General features: G+C 35.3%; 2 protein-coding genes across 3 annotated transcripts in view; both read left to right on the plus strand.

Moving 5' to 3' along the window:
• The window catches only part of LOC144438423 (uncharacterized), a 349,033-nt gene that overhangs the window by 325,377 nt on the left and 1,772 nt on the right, over positions 1-21,884 (plus strand). The window contains exons 1-3 of one of the 2 annotated variants that reach the window (XM_078127448.1): positions 18,676-18,702; positions 19,745-19,839; positions 21,418-21,543. In XM_078127448.1, the coding sequence (XP_077983574.1) occupies positions 19,745-19,839; positions 21,418-21,543 (221 nt within the window). In that variant the 5' untranslated portion in view covers positions 18,676-18,702. Of the gene's footprint in view, positions 1-18,675; positions 18,703-19,742; positions 19,840-21,417; positions 21,544-21,884 lie in introns of those variants that run through there. The other variant, XM_078127447.1, reaches the window with a different exon arrangement.
• On the plus strand, positions 74-14,456 carry LOC144438486 (beta,beta-carotene 15,15'-dioxygenase-like). Its single transcript, XM_078127523.1, has 8 exons — positions 74-618; positions 5,271-5,671; positions 6,401-6,542; positions 7,134-7,591; positions 8,894-9,008; positions 10,005-10,087; positions 11,134-11,245; positions 11,760-14,456. Exons 1-8 carry the CDS (start codon positions 336-338, stop codon positions 11,906-11,908), a joined length of 1,743 nt encoding a protein of 580 aa, XP_077983649.1. The 5' UTR covers positions 74-335; the 3' UTR covers positions 11,909-14,456.

A 21,884-nucleotide genomic window follows, 5' to 3' on the forward strand; every position in this document is an offset into this window, starting at 1 on the left:
CATCAAGTTTGTATACAATGAGGTCATGAACTTTAGCATATATCTATATATGTACATTGCGTGTGTACAGAAACCGAAACATGTGAGTTTTGTGCACGAGCTCTATTTGCAATATTCCAGGCTCAAGATAATTTTTTTTTGGCATGTGTACGTCGAAACCTAGAAGAAAACCTGGTCGCTTAAATAGCGCGAAATTCTGAAGAAGAAAATCAGTTTCTGTCGGAGCTTGAGTGCATGATATCCGGGATTAGGATCCGGGACAGACTTCCGTGTGTTTACTCTGGGTTGTACGCATGACACTACACGTAATACTTGGTAATACGTGCTGACTTTAGATGGTACGATTTGGTAGACGAGTAGTTTACTCGTGTTACCTACGGTCAGTCACCGACGCAACGCGGACACCGTACAGTAGTACACTTTGTCACCATTTTACACTGTGCCGAAAGTTCATTTCTTTTGCTTCAACCCGTTTTGCGAAGATGGCATCCTTCGAGTGTACAGACAAATCGGATGTTGTTGATGATGTCACAACGGGTGACAAAAGTTATGGTAAAGCTTTCATGGCGATACCCGTTGAAGAGGAACATGTCGAACCTATGGAAACAGCGGTCAAAGGTAACATTGCATTTAACAAATTAGTGCTATCCTGAATAACAAATACACCTTGTTTTTCGACAGTCATTATACAATGGAAATGAACGGAGATGACTATAAGAAACGATTAAAATAACACTTCCTTCAATCAATCAATCAATCAATCAATCAATCAATCAATCAATCAATCAATCAATCAATCAATCAATCAATCAATCAATCAATCAATCAATCAATCAATCAATCTTTATTACATATTAACAACATGTCATAGCAAGCATAGTGATAAAAGCAAACAAAAATAACAGACAGAAATAAAGTGAATACAATACAGTCCTATATTACCATATCCATGGAAGTACCACCCACAACTGCTGGAGGACTGTTTACTTCAACAAGAAATTTTCCAAGAGGAAGTTTATCGTCTGAGGTCAAAATATGCAAAAATATACTTTTGTCATTTTAAGGAATGAAAATTTGAATTATGAATTTTGCTATGACAGAAGAAAATTTGCCTAAATTTCTTTCATTTGTAAAATGAGAACAAGGAATGAAATAATGAAATTCACCTTTTGCCATATTTTGACAAAATTTACAGAATCTTTCATCTACAGTAATCTTAGGAGTTACACTGACTCCCCAACTCAATTTGAATATTATGATCCAAAATTCTAAATTTAGTCACTAGTTTTCTACAATCAAGATTTTTGATTTGCAGAAGATATTTCTGAAAACCAAAAACTGTTTTGAACAATCTTGATGTTCTCATTTTGTTTTTATCAGTGCTATTTCTTGTACTGTTATTATGTAATTCCCTGTTCTGAGATTTACTAAATTCACCATATACTGTTCTCACTATTTTTATCAAGTAAATTTCTTATATACATGCCCCATTTTTTCTGATTTTTACGCATTTGTTTTTGTTTTTGACTCAGAGCTTTTCTAAAAATGAACACACATACATGCAGTCACAACACTACACCCATAACAACAGCCAGTGATGGTGTATGTTGAGATTTAACAACAGGGATACTAATATGTGTTTTATTCTCATATTTATATATATACTGGTACATATATAATGAAATGTGCATTTGATTTTGCGTGCAATGAAAACGAAAACAATACTGTGTAGAGGACTCTTGCCATGAGATTGGTGTGCTAGCAGAAAACTTAATTTAATTCATTAAGTATAAGAGTGTGAAGCTAAACAATGTGCGATTAGAACTTGATTTGATCAAACGGTACCACGTGCTTGAGCGGCATAGATGGATAGGCAAATGGATAAACTTTCACAACATGGATTAATATATATATGTCTAGCAACTAGACCAAGCCCATAGAAACAGTAAAATGATAGTGTATGGTATACTGTAAAGGCAGTTATGAGCAAGGAATAAGGATCTGGTATATATTCACCCAGCGACTTCCCCATAGCAACATTGAAATAGTGATAAACTCAGAAAATTGCATCACCTATCATTTCTACAATGCCATTGGTGCTCTTTTGTAACTTTTAATTGCATTTAAGTTTAAGCTACACGTGTGAGTTGTTACAGAGTCTGGAGATTTCATTTTGGCCTTGTTCTGTCTGTGCATATAATTATCAGAAACTAAAAGATACAAGGTACCCATTAAGACAATTGAGATTTGTGTTTCAGATATACGGATATTATTGTTTGTGTATATATTATAGAGCCTATAATGTATGTATAGATCATGTTGCATGTTGATAATGATGATGACAAAATTCCCACTTGTGTACTGCGAGGTGACATAGCTAAATCTTGTCATCTTCTTCGTCATCACTAGTACTGCATGTATTGTTGTCATTGTCAATTTCGACTTCTAAATAGTAGAACGTGATTCCACTTGAATCGCTATCGCTTGTTATGTAATTGGACATATTTGATGTTCGTTCCGGTTGTGATGTCATGAAATACATGAACAACTTTGGCAATTTCCAGAATTTTTCCAAAAAAATCTATTTTTTTGTAATTAATATCATACTTTTGTCAAAAATGTCATACAAATCTTTAATCACCTATGAAAACTACGTCATTTGCAGGCAAAAAGTTGGAAACTTTGGAAACCTATTTACATACACTTTAATATATAGTGAAGTGTAGAAACATCAGTCAGTGGTGCTGGCTCTAAAACTATTCATGATATACCGTATATAGTTACATGAAACCCTGCATACTCAGTATCTGACATTTCTTTCAGTTAACAGGATGATTTCAATCGTAATTAAACTCTCTACAGTAAAAATATCTAGTTTTCACAATCGAGATTTGTTTGGTTATCCATGCATGCTCTCCAGTCTGTGTCAAATATTGCAAGAGCTGTTTCATGTTTAGTTTGGTAATGTGTTTGTGTTTTTACATAAACATGATGAAGCCCATGATAAATAAATCCTCAAGCTATCCCCAAGGACAACAGTTGTGTAACAGGCAGTTTATAAATGAATATGCAAATTTTAAGGCAAAAAAATATGCTAATTTTGATGCACATATATGCACATTTTGAGGCAGATATATGCAAATTTTAAGGCAAAAAAATACGTAAATATTGATGCATACATGCAAATTTTGATGTGCATATGCAGATTTTGTGGTAGATATATGCAAATTTTAAGGCAAATAACTACTAATAATTTAGAGTGGATGTACTAGTTGAAGGGTCTATAGACTGTCACCAGCTATCCCGAGACTAGTGGGACTTACTGTATAATTAGCATATGTTTGGGGTGAAACAAGTGGCAAAATAAAAAATTACAAATGAAAAAAAAAATTGTCATAATTTTTGTGTTCTCTCGGTTGTTATGATACAGTATGTTTACACAATCCAGAAGTCAGTAACTGTAAAATTTTAATTGGGGTATTTTATTTGACATCAATGAAATGTCCTGAGCTTACCAACTATCCACTCTGGTGCATATGTATACCTGCACTGACAATGATAGAACTCTCAACTGTTATCAATAATAACAAATAAGGTGTCACAAAAAAATTGTGTGGTTCCTATTATACTCAATTTTAGAATAGGTGAGGTAGGTAGATTTTTTGTTTTTATTTCATTTATTTATTTTTTTTTCACATGTGAGTGTCTCTGTGTTATTGGTTTCTTCCCATCAGATGTACAGCCATTACAGAACAGTTTTATATTGTCTTTTTAAGTTGATGTCAGTTTTTGCATCCCCTATTTCTTTACAATTTTCATGATTTTTATAAATTTTTTCTTGAATGCTTTAAAAGAAAGTTAGGATTGGCAGTGAAAAGCTAGGTGGGGTTGGGTAACTGGAACCACACAATTTTTTTTATTAGGCCTAATGACTAACAATTCTTTAGTCAAAAGGAATGAGTGGAAACTGTACTCAACTATTTTTCAATCTGTGTATTCGACAGACAGTGTATGGAACAATTCAAATTGAGTAAATTTAAATGTAGTGCTGTTGGCACTAGTTTTATGACATTTACCAGGAATCCATGGACTCTACATAAAGGAAGTGTATAGCACTCAAAAGTTTGCTATTAATAGCATATATTTACAGTTACATACATTTGTATGTATGACGTGATAGCCAAAGGTCATTACATGTCAGGAGGCCACATTCCTAAACTGAAAGGGCACCTGTATATCCAGTGTTTTAAGTTTAACTAAGATTTTGTAACCATGGTAACAAAAGAGGGTACATGTATATGTAGTGATAACATATTTAGACTACTTTGTCATACCATAATGATGATGTCGATGCATTCCTTTGATGGTAATCCAAGTCATCTTCTGGGATTGTTACAATCATAGTTGCTGGTACCGGTAGTAGTATTTCCAGTATTGTGTCATTAAATCATGTTATGCGTGAATACTAAAATGTGAAATAAAACTCAGGGACAAATAAATTTCCCAGAAAATCGGAGTTCCTCAATTCTCTCCAAACTTTGCCATATGACAGTTTGTTCCTGGTTCTCTTGAAGTAATAAAAGAAATCTTGGGTTCACGGTATTTGGCAGCCATATTGGATTCTAAAATGACTAAATTTCGATAACATTTTGACCTCTGTATCAAAGATTTGTTTGGTGACCCCTGATTTTTTCAACTGAGTTGTTATTAACTGAGAATAGGTTGGAATTTTCTGGGTATATTTTTGAGGTGCATTTGACGTAAAGTTCTATAGTTCTGCCAATAGTAATTGATGTACCAGGAAGTGTACGTAGTACATGAAGGACGTGTCTTAAAAAATACTAGTACAACCAGAGACAGGCAGGTATTTACAAGTGGAACTTGTTACAACTGGGAAAGTAAACAACTGAATTGGATTATTAATACTTGGCATGGCATATTAGAAGTAAAGAGACAAGTATGGCTTGATAAGAACAGTTTTATGACCTCTTTACATGTACATGAAATGCCAGTGTGACCTGAAATTCTACTGTGAATGTGAGCTATTTTGTAAAGAGGCCATAAATGTGTTCTTATTAAGTATTGGGGTGTTATACTTGTCTCTGTACTTCCAACATTGCTGTGCAAAGTGTAAATAATCCAATTGAGTTGTTTACTCTCCCTGTTTGTAACAAGTTCTGCTTGTAAATACACTTGCCTGTCACTGGTTGTAATCTCATAGAAACATGACAAAGTGTTTGAATAACATCATGAGTTTATTGTCGTTTTAGGTACTATACCAGAGTGGTTGAGTGGGAGCTTACTGAGAAATGGTCCGGGAATTTACAAAGTCGGACAAGAAAAGTTTAAACATTTCTTTGATGGTTTAGCGCTCCTTCATCGATACAACATCAAAGATGGCAAAGTTGTCTACCACAATCGCTTCCTGCGAAGTGACGACTACAAAGAAGCTATCGGAACAAACCGGATAGCCACGAGTGGATTCGGTACTTTTGCCTACCCGGATCCATGCAAGAATATTTTCCAACGATTCTTCTCCTATTTCTCAATGCATATCACAGATAATGATGCTGTGGCTCTTACACAGATTGGTGAGGAATTCTATGCCCTCACTGAGACACCGTACATTCGTAGAATAGACCCTGTAACATTAGACACACTGGGTGAGAAGGTAAGTTGATATGTTTGTAATAGGAGTCGCTGCATGCACTGTAACGTTATATGAAGAACTATAAATCTAGTTATAAAAAATGTTCCTCATACAGTATTAAGGCATCGCCAAACTCGACATTTACTTTATGTATGATAAGACATGTATAATGTGATAGATGGGCCATAATCATTCAGTACTGTTGCATACATTGAAAATCACCCTTTCCCAACAAATAATGGCAACATTCTTGATCGAAATAGTTCTGCTCCTTCTGTGTTTTGATTGTTTAACTTTTCAGGAACTTGTGAAGTTCGTGTACACCCACCATTTTGTTGACTATTTACTGTATTACAGAGTGTTTGGCATACATAAAGAAAAGTTTAAACCTTAAATATTTTCAATAACCTAGGGTGCCCTCATGCTACACTACATTAAAAAAAAATGGCTGAAAAGTAGTAAGTAACTGGAATATAGCATTATTGACATCTTGTTTGCAATACAGGATATTGTGCTATTGTCAAGACTACTTCTGTCATCAGAGTTCAACTAATAATCCTGGTCTAATCCTTGCATCTCACAGTTTGGGGTTAGAATTTCATAATATCATCTATGTATTTGTCCATGTTTGTTTGTGTCTGTCTGTCTGTCTGTCTGTCTGTCTGTCTGTCTGTCTGTCTGTCTGTCTGTCTGTCTGTCTGCGTGTCTCTGTCTGTCTGTCTGTCTGTCTGTCTATCACCTTGATTACAGGTGGATTATTCAAAGGTTGTGGCCGTGACTGGTGCTTCGGCTCATCCACATGTAGACCCTGATGGTACAGTGTACAATATTGGTGTCAAGTATGGACGATACTGTTCTTACAACATCATCAAAATACCACCCCCTGATGAAGGTACGATGTAAAATATGAATTTTTCTCTACCCCAAATTATGGACTAAATAGTTAATAAGATCATTCCATATTTCGAGCCCTTTGATCATACAACCTTGGTCTGCAAAACCCATATCCTTGGCACAAAGATCAATATTGAATTGTGATATTCTACCCTTTATAGGGATCCACAGTATGGGATTGTCTTGAACTGTAGTCATGGTGTCTCTAAATGTCATCAATTGAATTGACTGCTCGATGTAAATCCTGTAAACAATTGTGGCAAACAGAGAAAACACATTACTTGAGTGTAAAGGGTTGCATCAGAATCGTCTTGCGATTGCATAAAAGTTAGATTCTACAAATACCTATCATTGGAGTTTTCTCCTTGTTGACTAAATATCAAAACAAATGTACTTAAAATGGTGTCAGAAGTAGACAGCAAACATTTATTGCTGAAAAGAGAAAAATCTTGCATGAGATTCTTTTAGTATACATATTAAATAGTCATTCATTTGCATATTTTCATTGTGGCTGAAAAAAAAGATGCACCTGGCTAAATATATTAATATGCATATTTCATTAATATTGCTTTGTTTGAATTTTCAACAGGTGTTACTGGCAACCCACTGCAGAAAGCATCAATAGTGTGTACAATGCCAATAAGTCAGCCCCACCCATCATACTACCATAGCTTTGGCCTAACTGAAAATTACTTCATATTTTTTGAACAACCTGTTCTTGTGAATGTATGGAAGCTGATACTATCTCCGTTCTATGGTCGAGCCTATGCCGATAATTTTGATTACCATCCAGAGCTTTGTACCCCTATCCGTGTGTTTGACCGCAAGTCTGGGCAAGAAGTGGAAACTAAGTACTTCACTGATGCCCTGTTTGTTTTCCATCATATCAATGCATTTGAAAAAGATGGTCATCTCGTCATTGATTTGATTGGCTATGACAATATCAACATAATAAAGGAGTTGTATATGGAGGAATTACAGGCTGGTATTAGACCTAAAAGTCAGCCGAAACCATGGCGATACGTACTACCATTGAATATTGTACAGGTTTGTGTATTCACTGTAATATTTCTATATACTGTATTTTGGCCCTAAACTTATTTATCTAAAAAAGTCAAATTTTTTGCCAAAAAGTGTATCAGCGTGAAAATGGTATCAATGTCACTGGTAAAATTCTTTGTAACTTCTTGCAATAAAGCAAATTTATTTCGTGTGAATCAATACATTGACTTCAAACAGTCAAGTACCTATAAGGCCTAACAAAAAAAATTGTGTGGTTCCGATTATGTTCAATTTTAGAATAGGTGGGGTAGGTAGATTTTTCATTTTATTTTTTTTTATGTATATATTTTTCATATGTGAGTGTCTAGTTCAGGTAGTTTTGTTTTCCATTGTTTTCCATATGGTCTCTGTGTTATTGATTTCTTTTCATCAGATGTACAGCCATTACAGTTTTATAATGTCTTTTTAAGATAATATCAGTTTCCGCATCCACTATTTCTTGCGAGAGTTTACAATTTTTGCAATTTTATTATTTTGTTCTCGAATACGTAAAATAAAGTTTAGTGTCAGCAGTGAAAAAGTAGGTGGGGGTCGGGTAACCGGAACAATTATTTTTTTTAGGCCTAAATACACTAAGTCAAGAATTATTAGCCTAAATAAAGTGGAGCCAAAATATGGAAAAAAACCGAATTGCTGTGAAAATCTTGTGCCAAATTAAATACATTCATATTAGTATGTGCCTGCCAGTATAGACATTGTAATGTTTATACAAATCACGCAACATTTTGTAAAATTAGAATGTGAATCACTCAAAATTTTCAAAAATTTGAACTTTCCACAGCAATATGTTTAATTCAAGAGAAGTAATATCTACATGTTCAGCATTTACAAACAAATAATGAAATATTATTCCCAAATATTTTTCTTCGTTCAGCCAAGGAAAGTACAAGTGACCTAAGGGCCTTTGTCAGTACTCATCTAGCGACTCGTAGTGACGACTCTTAAGTCACGAGTTCCAACTGAATGAAGAAAAATATTGGGGGATAATATAATTATACCATCACCAGTAATATAAAAAAATCGTTGATAGTAATGGCAATTTTGAATGTTTTGACTCATATTTCGGATACAGCAGAACCAGTGATGTAGACACGTGTTGTCATGACATAGACACATGTTGTCGTGATGCAGAACAACCAGAGTATATATTCCATATTTTGTGTTGAACCTGGCTTGTATAAAAGTAAATTATAATCTAACATTCTATGTCAGTCTCTTCTCTATCATTTTGGCAATCCTATGAGATATGACAATTTCATCGTACATGGTATTTGTTCTTTCTTGCAGAAAGAAGAACCTGAAGAGAACCTGGTCACTTTAGAGAAGACAACTGCCACTGCTGTTAGAGTTGATGATGGACGTATCCACTGTCGCCATGAAGACCTTATTGAATTGGATGGATGTATGTTACACATTTTTTGAAACCAACATCTTTCCTTTCTCTTCAAATAGAAGATTTTCTACGGACAAATTTCCTTGAAAATCAAAGTTCTTCAATTCTCTCCAAACTCTGCCATATGAAAGCTTATTCTTGATCCTTTTGAAACAATAAAAGAATTTTTTTTTTTTTTTTTTTTTTTTTTTTTGGGGGGGGGGGGGGGGTCCACCATCTTGCTTATAAGGAAATAAAGAATCTGCTATTTTCCCATTGAATTAACACAATATTTGGCAGCCATATTGGATTCTAAAATGACTAAAATTTTGATATCATTTTGATCTCTATTTCAAAAATTCTGTGGTGATCTCTGATTTTTGCATTCTTTATTTTAACTGAGAATAAGTTGGAGTTTTCTTGAAAAAAGTAACAGCAAAAGTTCAAGGAAATAATTTCTGCCTTAAATCACAATATACTCCTTATATAATACCTACTGAAATTCTGTTTGTGTATGTATGAAGTCTATGGGGATAAGTTAACCCGAAGTGACTGCAGTTTACCATATAAAAATAATCGTAAAAACAAAATGTCAATATATAAATGTCAAAGTATAATTGAAAAGCAATCTTTGATTAAAAATAGTAATTGTTTATTTCTACGGGTTGTGTCTTATATGTGTCTACTTTTGTATACTGAAACGAATTGTCAGAGCTATTAAACAAATGTCAATTTGAACCTAAAAAAAAAAAAAGAATAATTGAAAAGCAGATGTAACAGAGATCACCCTTCTCACATAGCTTAAATCATCACACCGTTAATTTCAATGTTGGGTGGTATACTTTTGCATCATCTTATTTCTATTTTCTATTTTTTATTATGTGCCATACTATTCACACTTGCACACATTAAATAAGTAAAAGATGTGATATGTGAACATCTATCTATAATTTCATTTCCTGATGTGTTTGCTTTAAGTAATTATTTAAACATTTGATGTTATTAATATTGTGTCTTTGTTTACAGTTACTGAACTACCAAGAATCAACTATGAAAGAAATGGAAAGGACTACAGATATGTCTATACTGCTGGAGACTTTATGATGAGTGTGAGTATTTATAGGAATCAACCACAGATTTCTAATAGAAAATTTGTTTTCCAGTCATCTTTCATCATGTCAACTTGTGGTATGCATCATGAGTTCTGTGGTCTACATCATGCCAACTTGTGTTCTACATCATCACTTCTGTTGTCCTACTACTGTGTAGACATGTCAACTTGTGTTCTACATCATCACTTCTGCTGTGCTACATCATCTCAACTTGTGGTATACATAATTAATTATGTTGTCCTACTGTACATTTCAACTTGTGCTCTACATCATCACTTCTGCTGTGCTACATCACCTTAACTTGTGGTATACATAATTAACTCTGTTGTCCTACTGTACATGTCAACTTGTGCTCTACAACATCACTTCTGCTGTGTTACATCATGCCAACTTGTGTACTACATCATCAATTCTGTTGTGCTACACCATACATGCCAACTTGAGTTCTATATCAGTCTGTAGTGCTACACTGTGTCAAAATCTATTTCTGCTGTACACCGAAGAGGAAATGTCACTTTTATTATATACATGCGTATTTCCTGAAATATTTTTCCTTATTTTTTGAGAGTACATAAGGAAACAACGACATGAGCAGTACAAATAGTCGAGAAGGAAAATAATGAGAGATACTCTTACAAACTGGCATAAAATCAAATTATTTGTCATTCATGAAGGCCCTGCTCTTCTTCATCAACTATACTTTGAATATTATGACAGAGCTTCATGGCGTGTAAATGCAAATGTGGTGCACTAGTACTTGTGGTGTTTTCACAATCATAGTGAGTGAAAGTTCAGCAGAAAACACTGTACGCACAAGCTACCTGGTGCAACTACACCTGAGTACTAACACTGGCTCTAGCACATCATGGGTTTCTGTTATTATTTCAATATGTTGATGGAGAACAATTTATTTCACAAAAATAGTGATTTTGTGATTTCGCATACATGGAATGTTTTCTTACTAATTTGCATATGTACTGTAGTGCAATCCATACAATATCTTTGACTTTATTTTTTGGGCATTTCTTATTTCTTCTCTCCAGTTAATGAAAATTGACATTGAAACGAAAACTTCCAAGACCTGGGAGGAAAAAGATGCACATCCTTCTGAGCCAGTATTTGTACCAAAACCGGGGGCAACAAAAGAAGATGAAGGTACATGTAACTATTTTTTTTAGCTCACAATCAAAAGACAACAGAAGCTTTTGTATCTGAGAAATATGATATAAATACCTGTTACTGAATACTGTTAGATAAACCTATGCTGAATAAGTTAAAATTTATGTATGATGTGTCTTTCAAAATGGCCATATGGATGAGGATTGGGTATTTAATTTGGATTTTTAATTTATAAAGTAATTTTATCATGACTTCCTACTTGAAAAGTCAATGTGAAAGAACATGACCAAGTCTGTGTTTGTAACTCAGTACTTTGCAAAAAGCCCCCCAAAAAATGTGCGAAAAGTTTGTTATTTATTTACAATAACAAACTTTTTACAGTTATTAATCTTTTTTGCAGTTTACTGAGTTACATACCCACTACATTTACACATCCTCTGTTTGAGCTTCACCCCAGGTGGAAAAACATGGTCAAATATGACTCTTGGTACTTTTTGTACAGTGTATTTTCATGCACAAGTTGTAAATGTTATGGTTTGATTTATTCCAGGTGTGGTGTTATCGTCCGTCATGACAGTTGGAGAAAATAATCCATCTTTCCTGCTTGTCTTGGATGGAGAGACATTTGAAGAGATCGCAAGAGCTGAAGTCCCTGTACATGTTACATACAGTCTGCATGGACTTTTTAAAATGGAGTAGAATGTCTGTAGTGTTCGAGGAGATCTGGTATTCTACAGACATAAACACAAACTCAAAGCTTAGCTGCCATATGCTTTTTATCAGAGACTATCTAGTATTATCCTTGGTAATTTGAAGAATTATAAAAAACTTTTCGAAACCAAGTACTTGCTGTAATAGATGAAATTTATATGTTTGTCTCTCAATGCAATGCATAGATACTTCTTTCTTTAAGGGTGAGGTTCAAATGCTATTTTTTGTTGAAAAAATTGTTTTTGTTTAAGCTGTCAACCATTGTTGTATTGTCTGTCAACAGATGGAACATACTTAGTTGAGGTGCTTTAAATTTTTGTGATAAAATCGCAAGAAAAAATAGTGCATCAAGCATTTGTGCCGTGTTGTAGTGACAGTGCAGTAAACATCATTACTACGTAAGTACCAGAGATGACTTGCACCTGTGCATGTGCATACTAGTGGTATTTGCACTGCAGTGCAATACTGAAAACATTACCAGTATTCAAATGATATGTAAATGAGGACACGATAGTTCATTCTCCATGAAAGCACATGATTGTATATTGTCATTTTTGTGGAAATTTGTCGTTTCAGATAAACATAATAATAACAGAACTCCATGCCATGTGAATGCCAGTGTGGGTACTCCGGGGTATTTGCATTCATGCTTGCAGTGTTTCTGTTGCACTTTTACTCACTACACTCATGAGTGTACTGTCAGAGAGAACACTGCACGCACTTGTGCAAATACCCCAAGTATGCCACACTTACACTCACACATCATGTAGTTCTATCATATTGTTTATGTAACTTAGTTGTTCTTTACATTCTTAATGAAGAATGGCAGTGGATTATGCTCAATCTTGTTGCCGTAGAATTGAAAGGTCGTGTTTTTACTTTTGTACGTATACTAGATGCATTTGACCACTGCATGTTACTGTTGTTGGGTTGGACACTCTATGACTAATTATACAATGAAATATAGAACAAACAATACACCATTTATCAAGCACAGTGTTAGGGCTATGCTGTATTTCATATCACCATGTCCGAAAAAAACCCAAAATATGATCAAACATTGTTTATCTGGAAACTCCATCTGTGGAAAGTAGTGATTCTCAAAAAAATGAGAGTCTTTTAGACATTGTCTTTTGTTTAAAAAACATTCACATGTATGCTAGAACTGATTTCACATGTATGCTAGAACTGATTTCACATGTATGCAAGCACTGATTTCACATGTATGGTAGCACCAATTTCACATGTATGGTAGTACCGATTTCACATGTATGCTAGAACTGATTTCACATGTATGGTAGAACTGATTTCACATGTATGCTAGTACTGATTTCACATGTATGCTAGTACTGATTTCACATGTATGGTAGCACTGATTTCACATGTATGCTAGCACTGATTTCACATGTATGGTAGCACTGATTTCACATGTATGCTAGCACTGATTTCACATGTATGGTAGCACTGATTTCACATGTATGGTAGCACTGATTTCACATGTATGGTAGCACTGATTTCACATGTATGCTAGCACTGATTTCACATGTATGGTAGCACTGATGTCACAAATATTTTCACAATAATACACTTTAGCAGTATTTTTTGGGGGTATAGCAACATATTAGTGGAAAAACAATATTTTACACTTTGGCTCTCATTGGTTTTAGACAGATAATAAAAACTGTTGATTATAGTGTACATGTCATTTTAAAAATGAATGTAGTGATTCACAACAAATCAAATTGGTCTGATTATATTTACCAGTCAGTGAAATCAAAACAGTTTCAGAAATGATTTATTTTGTTTTATGATTCCAAAGTGCCTTCATTTATAGAATCACAGAACATTTAATTGCATGGCTCAAATAAGAAAAGAATTGTGGCTCAGAGCCTCAGACTGACCAAAACTGTTCACATTTATTCCGTTGGTTGACCAAAAGTATTCTGTGTGCCAACAAAAAAATGAGAAGAATTTTAATATAAACACCGTTATGTTGATGTTCACATTTAACCATGTGAATGAAATCTGTGTTCAACTATGATTACATAGAAAACATAAATGAAAAACTGGAAAGTCTTGACAAAACTAACTCAAAAAGATTTCCAAAATTCTGACTAGCTTTCGCTAGTAGAGCATCATCATTACCAGGTCAGCATCACATTTATCATTGCATAACTTTAATACAATGATGTTTAAATGCCGATATATATCTTGTATTGATGGGGGAAAAAATCATGCTTTTTTTTCTTCAAGATTTCTTGAGAGTAACTGCTGTAGTCTAAATATCAGAATATATTAGTATCAAAATGCATGAAAGATTGAAATTAATTTACATTTAAACGGAAAGATATGATATAAAGTTTTATTTTATTATGATGGACTCCAAAGGAGTTAGTTTATAGTATAAACCAGATATGGTATGTTTTGCATTGACAATTGTAGACTTATTTGTTTATGGTTTCTTTCTGGTGATACATGCACACAATTTTGTACTTGTGTAATAACTTTGCCTCCTGTGCAAAAAATTGAATAAAAGGTGAAATGAATAGACGCTCTGTTTATATTTTATTAGCCTACATAGCAGGCTGGATTTTCAACTTGGTAAGTGTGACCTCCACACAGCCTGCAAACTCAGTCATTCAAATTCCATTATTTTCATGGATACTGTGTAAAGAAGCTGATTGGTTGAAGAAGTCACATGATGCCTGTACTATGTTGATAGTAGCCTGGCAAGTGTTCTGTCAACACAGCCTACAAACTCCAGTAATTCATATGTATTTTTTCATGTATACCATACTATTATGTTGAAGTTGACAGGTTGAATAAGTCACACTCATATCAGTATGAAGATACTCACAATAACAATGTTATTACAAAAAGGAAAGTATTCCTGCATATATGCACACAATCATTCCCAAAATGTGCAAACAATGAGGTCAAAATTCCATGATCCGTGCATTTCACATGCATTAAGATAGGAAAATCCCATCGATGAGTATTTTGGGAAAGTATCATATTTTGCCGGTATGTCTAGGTGAAAGTAGAACCGTCCAACATTTTATATGTAAGGATTCTACGCTATTTCACACTCCTACCATTGGTGGCGCTCTGCTTAAATTAACGAACGAAATTTATAGTAAAGAGCGCCTCCAACGTTCGCATCCAATGCGGCGGCGTTCTCACAACTGAAATTGTTCAAATTACCGATATGTATACTGTGGCGTGAATTACAGTTACTAAAGCTGAAATAAAGTTTCGAAAGAAAATGAAGAGTGATAGGTTTTAAATCGAACAATATAAACACCACGCATACAAATTGATATTATAGAGTAAGCTTAAAGCTTTAAGTGTGATGTAACTCTGTCGAAACCTCCACTCGCTCAAGTTAAAGTGACGACTCGGAGTTAACAGTACAAGTACCAGGACAACATAATTGTTCTTGTATTGGTAGGTAATCATTTGAAAATAACATTATATTTCTGTCTTGAAAATAAATAACTTCTGAAATATTTGTCATCAACACACATTTCATGCAAACATTATTTGAAGTTTTAACGGTGGTGCTTAAGGAACAAATACTTCACTGTGGTCTTTATTAGCTTATTATTCAGTACCTCAGATCACAGTTTCACACATTCCGCGTCGAATGGACGTGCCTTGTTGGTGATCAGTCCTTGGCGTTTCTCTATTTGGTGACACACGGTCCAGCACAAAAATATCAGAATTCAGGGTTAACCACCGTCTCCATATCTGTGACAGTACAAACTTGAATTCTACCATGATAAGAGACATTGCTAGTAAATCGATTGGAATGTATGCAGAGTAAGACACGTAACCAACTAAAGATGAACGTTCATAGACAGCCTCTGGATCATCACTGAATAGTGACCAACCCATCCACGTCATGGTGCACACGATGAATGCAACCGACAGAATGGTTACTCCAACGTGAAGGTGCTCTTCTAAAGTAAGAGTCGTTCGTCTCCACTGAGAGAGAGAGAGAGAGAGAGAGAGAGAGAGAGAGAGAGAGAGAGAGAGAGAGAGAGAGAGAGAGAGAGAGAGAGAGAGAGAGAAAAATTTCAAATGATATATCCAATAGATTGACGAAAAGGGCTAAACCAAACGTATAGAGAGGTTCATATCATAACTAGATACAATCTAACGAACGAATTATAATGCGATGCAATTAAAAAAACCATGTTTCTTCTGCACTAGCTGTAATTGGGACGTTTTTTGAAAATGTTTAAATTTGTGAGGTAATTACTCTTAATATCGTACACCATGGACAGTATTGAATCACTTGTAGGTAAACGTATTTTTGTAGCTGTATAAACGATAAATCAAATCAAATTGGCTTTCGGGTCCGCACCCAAAATTCAGAGCTCTGAACGGTGCTCACGATTTCAACATGTTTCTGTACTGCCTATCTCGACAGCAATGAAGTCAATGTCTAATTATTGATAATTTTAACAATTTTCAGTGAATGTATTGTGGTTGTATGATCGAAAAATGATACTCCAGTTCTGACACAAGTACAATTTTACGTGGATTTCGCCCAAGATTCAAACTTGCCATTACACTACCTACTGAGATAATATTGAGCACCAGTTACCAGGTACAACGTCTTTTTATAAATTTACCAATTTTTAGTGAATATATCTTCGCTGTTACTTGATGAAAACATTATCTCAGTTGTAGCTAGTGCAGGTTCAACGATAGTCTATCAGCTAGCCCTCGGATGTTCTTCCGATAAAATACGACACACAGCCGAACAACGCTATCGAGGATGGAACATCCGGGCAAGCCCTCACATGCGAACTTCGTTCGCTTATAGTTATAGCATCGAAAGAAAGCCCGAACGTCTAGCAGCAAGACTAGTTCAACGATTGAAAAACCGGTGACATGCCATTTTTCCACTATTGCGGAACTATTCTACTAGTGCGGTAACTATTCTATTAGTGCGGTAACTATCTACATGTAATGCGGTTTTACAACGAGTAAGGATTGGTCAGAAAGTAAGGTAAAACGTCTATGTACACTGCTGTTTAATAAATTAAAAGTCATTTGATTTATACCGAAAAAAGAGAAATGCTTACCTTGAATATATTTGCAATAATTCTAGTTTTAACTCGATATTTTTCGTTACAAATTTCGCATTGATAAGTACCCTGGTACCCAATCCATTTTCTTAGACATTCCTTGTGACAATATTGTAACGTGCCAGCACATGAACATGGGTTGTACAGTTCACCTGCTGTTCGTCCACTATGACAAATTCTACAAAAACTGTTATTTGATCCTGAACTTGAATTTGACACGACATCAGGATACAAACATACGGTACTACCGGTCAGTTCTGGTACATATAAAACTTCTCGTGGGTTTCGATCTGACCTGGAGTTGTTTAATTGATCGATGTTTGGCTCAGTTTCAGTGGACGTGGTCTCGTTTCTTATGCCATCGTCTTCACGTTGACCCGATGCGCACGGTGTGTCGCGATTGACGGCAGCGTCGTTCTCGTTTTCGTCAAATCGTTCAACTTGAGGTGTTGCCGAAACTGGAAGGAGATGTGGATGCGTCACTCGTAGACTGAGTTGCGCCAGTTTTGGTATAACTTCTCTTCTATTTTCTTCGAGGTATATTCGTTCAATTTCTCGCCCCGAACATGAACTCATATCGACAGTCCTCTGAAATACCGGTACCGTTATAAAAGTTCCAGTGGAAATAAATGCTGAATGCGACTTTTGTCGAGTTCTTTTCCTTTCCGCGTACGTAAAACAATCCTTCGCTTTTCACCAAAGTAAAGAACTGATAATACGGCTCCGTCAAAAACTCTCAAACTCTAGTCCAAGCACTTTTCCGGTTCGCGTTGTATAACTTCGTTTTGAAGTCGAGTTGTGTCATCAGATATAGCAAAGCCTTGTACTCAAAACTCAATACATCAAATATATGTTGTATTTTGCATTTCACGTAGCCGTTGCGTCTTCCCGAACTATACTATTTTTGCTTCAGCGTATTCAATACGATGATCACTCATCAATGTCCATACTGTATTTTCCTTGTCCTCACGATATATTCCAGCCACTTGCAATGAGTTGAAAATAAAAGAGGAATTAAAATTGTGGATGTAAAATTTTGCCCATAGTAGAAGTGTTTGGCGTTGGTTCGAATTCGAAATTTTCTTTCGCGGCTCGTAATTTATTCCAGTATGGAACATGTGGAACGCGTATATATAGAACTGCGTGAGGTGAGGTACAGGTGTGCAAGATTCGATTTGTCTGTTGATATGATATATGATAGGGGAACTAACTACCTTCAAATTTCTTCAAAACTAAGACTTAATAACAACTAACAGGTCAAACCTTATCTTTCACACATTGTCCTCACAAGCTGTTCCAGACTTTTACCATGGGAAAGGCAATACAGAAACTTGACGCAAATTAATTCAAGTAGGCGCCTAGATCACATTTTCATCAGAGAAATCGTGCACTGGGCAGATAAAACTTTCTGGTTCAAATCATCTGACAAAAAGTACGAACCCAACATAGCTTATATTATTATGCCTATAAAGAACAGTTAAATGGCGCCAAAATAATTAATAGTCACGGCCTGGTACGTGACTCATGAGGGTTTTCAGTAACGTCTAACGATGTCTGCTGCCGAGCTGGCTGTCATATCAGACATACTTCGTCGCAGCGCCCTCAACCAATCACACAAACTTACGAAACTCTGCTATTTCCCACAATGCAATTGTACGTCCTTTCGCCATTACTGAGACCAAGGTAGGAATCGGTCACAGTCTACCCAAAGTAAAAATCGACGTTCATCGTCATTCGAGAATGAAATATTATCTGAAAAGTTACTTCAATGTTATGTTAGATAAATATGCTTTATATTGATATGGTTATTAGGTGTCAAATATGGCTAAGAATGATAAAATCCTCCAATATTTGACGTGCATGGTACATCAGAGAGTTGAAATGTCCATTCCGTTGATGTACTAGAAGTGAATGTAGTCATCTATAATGATGGTGTTAGTTCATGAACTCACTTGCAATGCCTCCCGGAACAACTTCTGCGTGTTATGCTCGCAATTGCAGTAAAATTACAGAGAAATGTGTAACATTTTAGATTGTCCGATTAAGTTTGTTTATGTACATGTGTGATGTATGATGTTCGTAGTCGTACTAGTAGTCGTACGGTGGCACTAGTTCAGTGCTAATCACGTTTATACATAGTTACATTCGACTTTCGCCGTGGATTTGGACATCTATCCATTTGCGTGAAGGATTGGCCATATTCGTATTCATAGTTTTTGAACGAAAGATAACAGACAATAAATGTGGTAGCAAAGTACATCCTAATGGCAGTACCATGGAAGTGGGTAATACTTGAACTTCCATGATTCTAAGGTTTTACTTTTAGAACATTTCAACTCCAGTCACAGTGACAGATAGGATAATAAATATCCTATCAGTAAATATCCTATCATTTGAGTTTTTTGTTCATGCATGCAGTTTAGAAGGTACTCTAGTAAACCAAACTGTAGTGTAGATTTGTACTTGGTAGCCAACCATGTTAAGTTTACTTCTAAATTATGTAGCCCTTGGAGGTACACGATCACTCCATGTAAAGACAATGCATATTTGTAACTTGAATTCAGATCACATCTGTGAATTTACAAAATTGACTTGGGTCAGATTACAGTAATATCATACTCCTTGTACATGATATACATGTGGTAGCCATTGCTGACTTTTACCCAGATGTGTCTGGCTGGTACCATCATCATAATACTAATGAAAATCATGTTTCTTTATTTAGATGGTGGCCAAGAAGGGAGAGAAAAAGAAGGGACGGTTTGATGACGTTGTAACCCGTGAATATACAATTCACTTGCATAAAAGAATTCATGGCATGTAAGTACATATTTATATGTCTCATTTCTTTCTCTAACGGCTATACATGTATAAAGTGTTGTCAACAATTACCAATATGACAGAATCCTATGGTGTACCAGTTTGTAAAAATGCTTGCAGTGTTCTCTGTGGCATTTATGAGAAGCGAGTGAAAGTGAAGCAGAAAATACCCAAGTTCCTACACGGCACTGTTGTGTCATAGGTGGTGTTATTATGACATGTTTATCAAAAACAGCAAAATTTCATAAAAATACAACTCTGTTCACACGATTTCTTGAACATGGAATGATAATGCAGTCATATTGCATGCAGGTATGCAATTGCTTTCATTAATGCACTTCTTGAAAATACCACTGGTGTATATATGCTCAGCGATGCAAGTAATCAGTCAAACGGTAGTGGTACTAGCAATGAAAGAATGATAACCAATTAAAGACAAAAGTAATCCAATCAGATTCCTCTGGGGTTTAGATATGAAATAGTTAATTTAATAATCACAAATTGGGACAGTTTAATTTCATATGGTTGTCAGCCACATTTTGCTGTTACATTTGTACTTGAGGGGTAAAGGCATTTCTCACAAGTCCCCAAGTCAGTGTTATATTTATCCAGCAGCCACCCCACCCCCTTAGTCTAGCTGTTCGACCCCTTGGTCCATTCTGCTTACTGTTCTGTTGCCCACGCAGAGGTACTCATTACCTGTGAGCATTATGTAGCGACCCCCCAAAGCACAGATCCAAGGTTTTACTCCAAGACCCCACACCCACCTGTGGAAGAACTTCTCTTGTTCAATGTGTTGGTGGTCTGCAATCATCAGCTGTTATTAAATGACAGGTGTTTATAGATGTAGAACAACTTGTTTATTATAGGTATATTGATGTCTATGAAAGAAATTATAGATAATTATCGTGCACTGTGATCATTAGTAAAATGGTTCGACTACCATATGCTAGCAATAAAGTAGCATTTGAATTGGAAATTTATCGATCATGTCTATGCCAATACATGTGACAGCACAAATTGTCAACACACATTTAGAACTGCACAAGCTGTAACTGCAATATATATTTTTTTGGTCAGACAACCAACAATGTATTCACTTAAAAATACCTATAATTTAAACACTGTACATGTTGATTAGGGGTCAATTGTATTCGCAAGCAGTATAGCAACTAAATTGTGATTGCATTTAGGCAAACCCCAAAATTAATGTGATTGGATTTATTTTATCATACTACATGTGTACAGGTGCACAAATACATTTACCCACAGGTGATTCAATACTGTTCAGGGTGTATGATATTATAAGTCATTATATCTAACAAAAACACAGTTTTTAAAAACATTCTAGTTTGAGTTAGTGCAGCTTTAAAGAAATGGTAATTATTAGTGTATTTCAAATAATTTCCCGTACATAAATCCATGAATACTTGTGACAAGGTCTGTGTCTGTAGTTATCTAATACTTTATGTGACATGTTACCAATATCATATGTATTTTCCTCAATTGAATTTATGATAAAGCCGATATGTTCTGGAATGGTATCTAATTGTTGCATGTTTTGTTTTATCTGTGCAGAGGTTTCAAAAAGAGGGCACCCCGTGCCATCAAAGAAATCAGGAAGTTTTCTGAAAAAATGATGGGAACTCCCGATGTGAGAATTGACACAAGACTGAACAAACATATATGGTCACAGGGAGTCAGGTAAGTTCAATCTGATCAAACCCAATCCACAGTAATGTTGACATGATATGTTATTATCTCAAGCTGGCAATATTTCAGATATATGGTAACCCAGAGACTGAACTATCTGGTTTGACAACATCCTTTGCTGGGACACTGTCGAACCAGCATGTTGCAAGTCAGATAGCAAAGTCTCTAGGCTAGATACTTTGGCAGCCTGATTGAGTCAGGACAAGTTCAAAGTGGTCCAAACAGTCCACAATTTATGATGACGTAGTTCTTAGTTCAAGCTTAAAGTATTCAAGATATGATATTTGATCGACAGAACATCTGTCAGTAGTGTATATACACTACTCAGTCTG

This window comes from Glandiceps talaboti, chromosome 8 (genome assembly GCF_964340395.1).
Source record: "Glandiceps talaboti chromosome 8, keGlaTala1.1, whole genome shotgun sequence".
NCBI lineage: Eukaryota > Metazoa > Hemichordata > Enteropneusta > Spengelidae > Glandiceps > Glandiceps talaboti.

Excerpts from the sequence above, each read along its gene's own strand:
- LOC144438486 (XM_078127523.1), top strand. The coding sequence starts at position 336 with ATGGTACGATTTGGTAGACGAGTAGTTTACTCGTGTTACCTACGGTCA. Across the intron at positions 6,543-7,133 it reads AATACCACCCCCTGATGAAG|GTGTTACTGGCAACCCACTG; the intron begins GTACGATGTAAA and ends AATTTTCAACAG. Across the intron at positions 9,009-10,004 it reads CCTTATTGAATTGGATGGAT|TTACTGAACTACCAAGAATC; the intron begins GTATGTTACACA and ends CTTTGTTTACAG.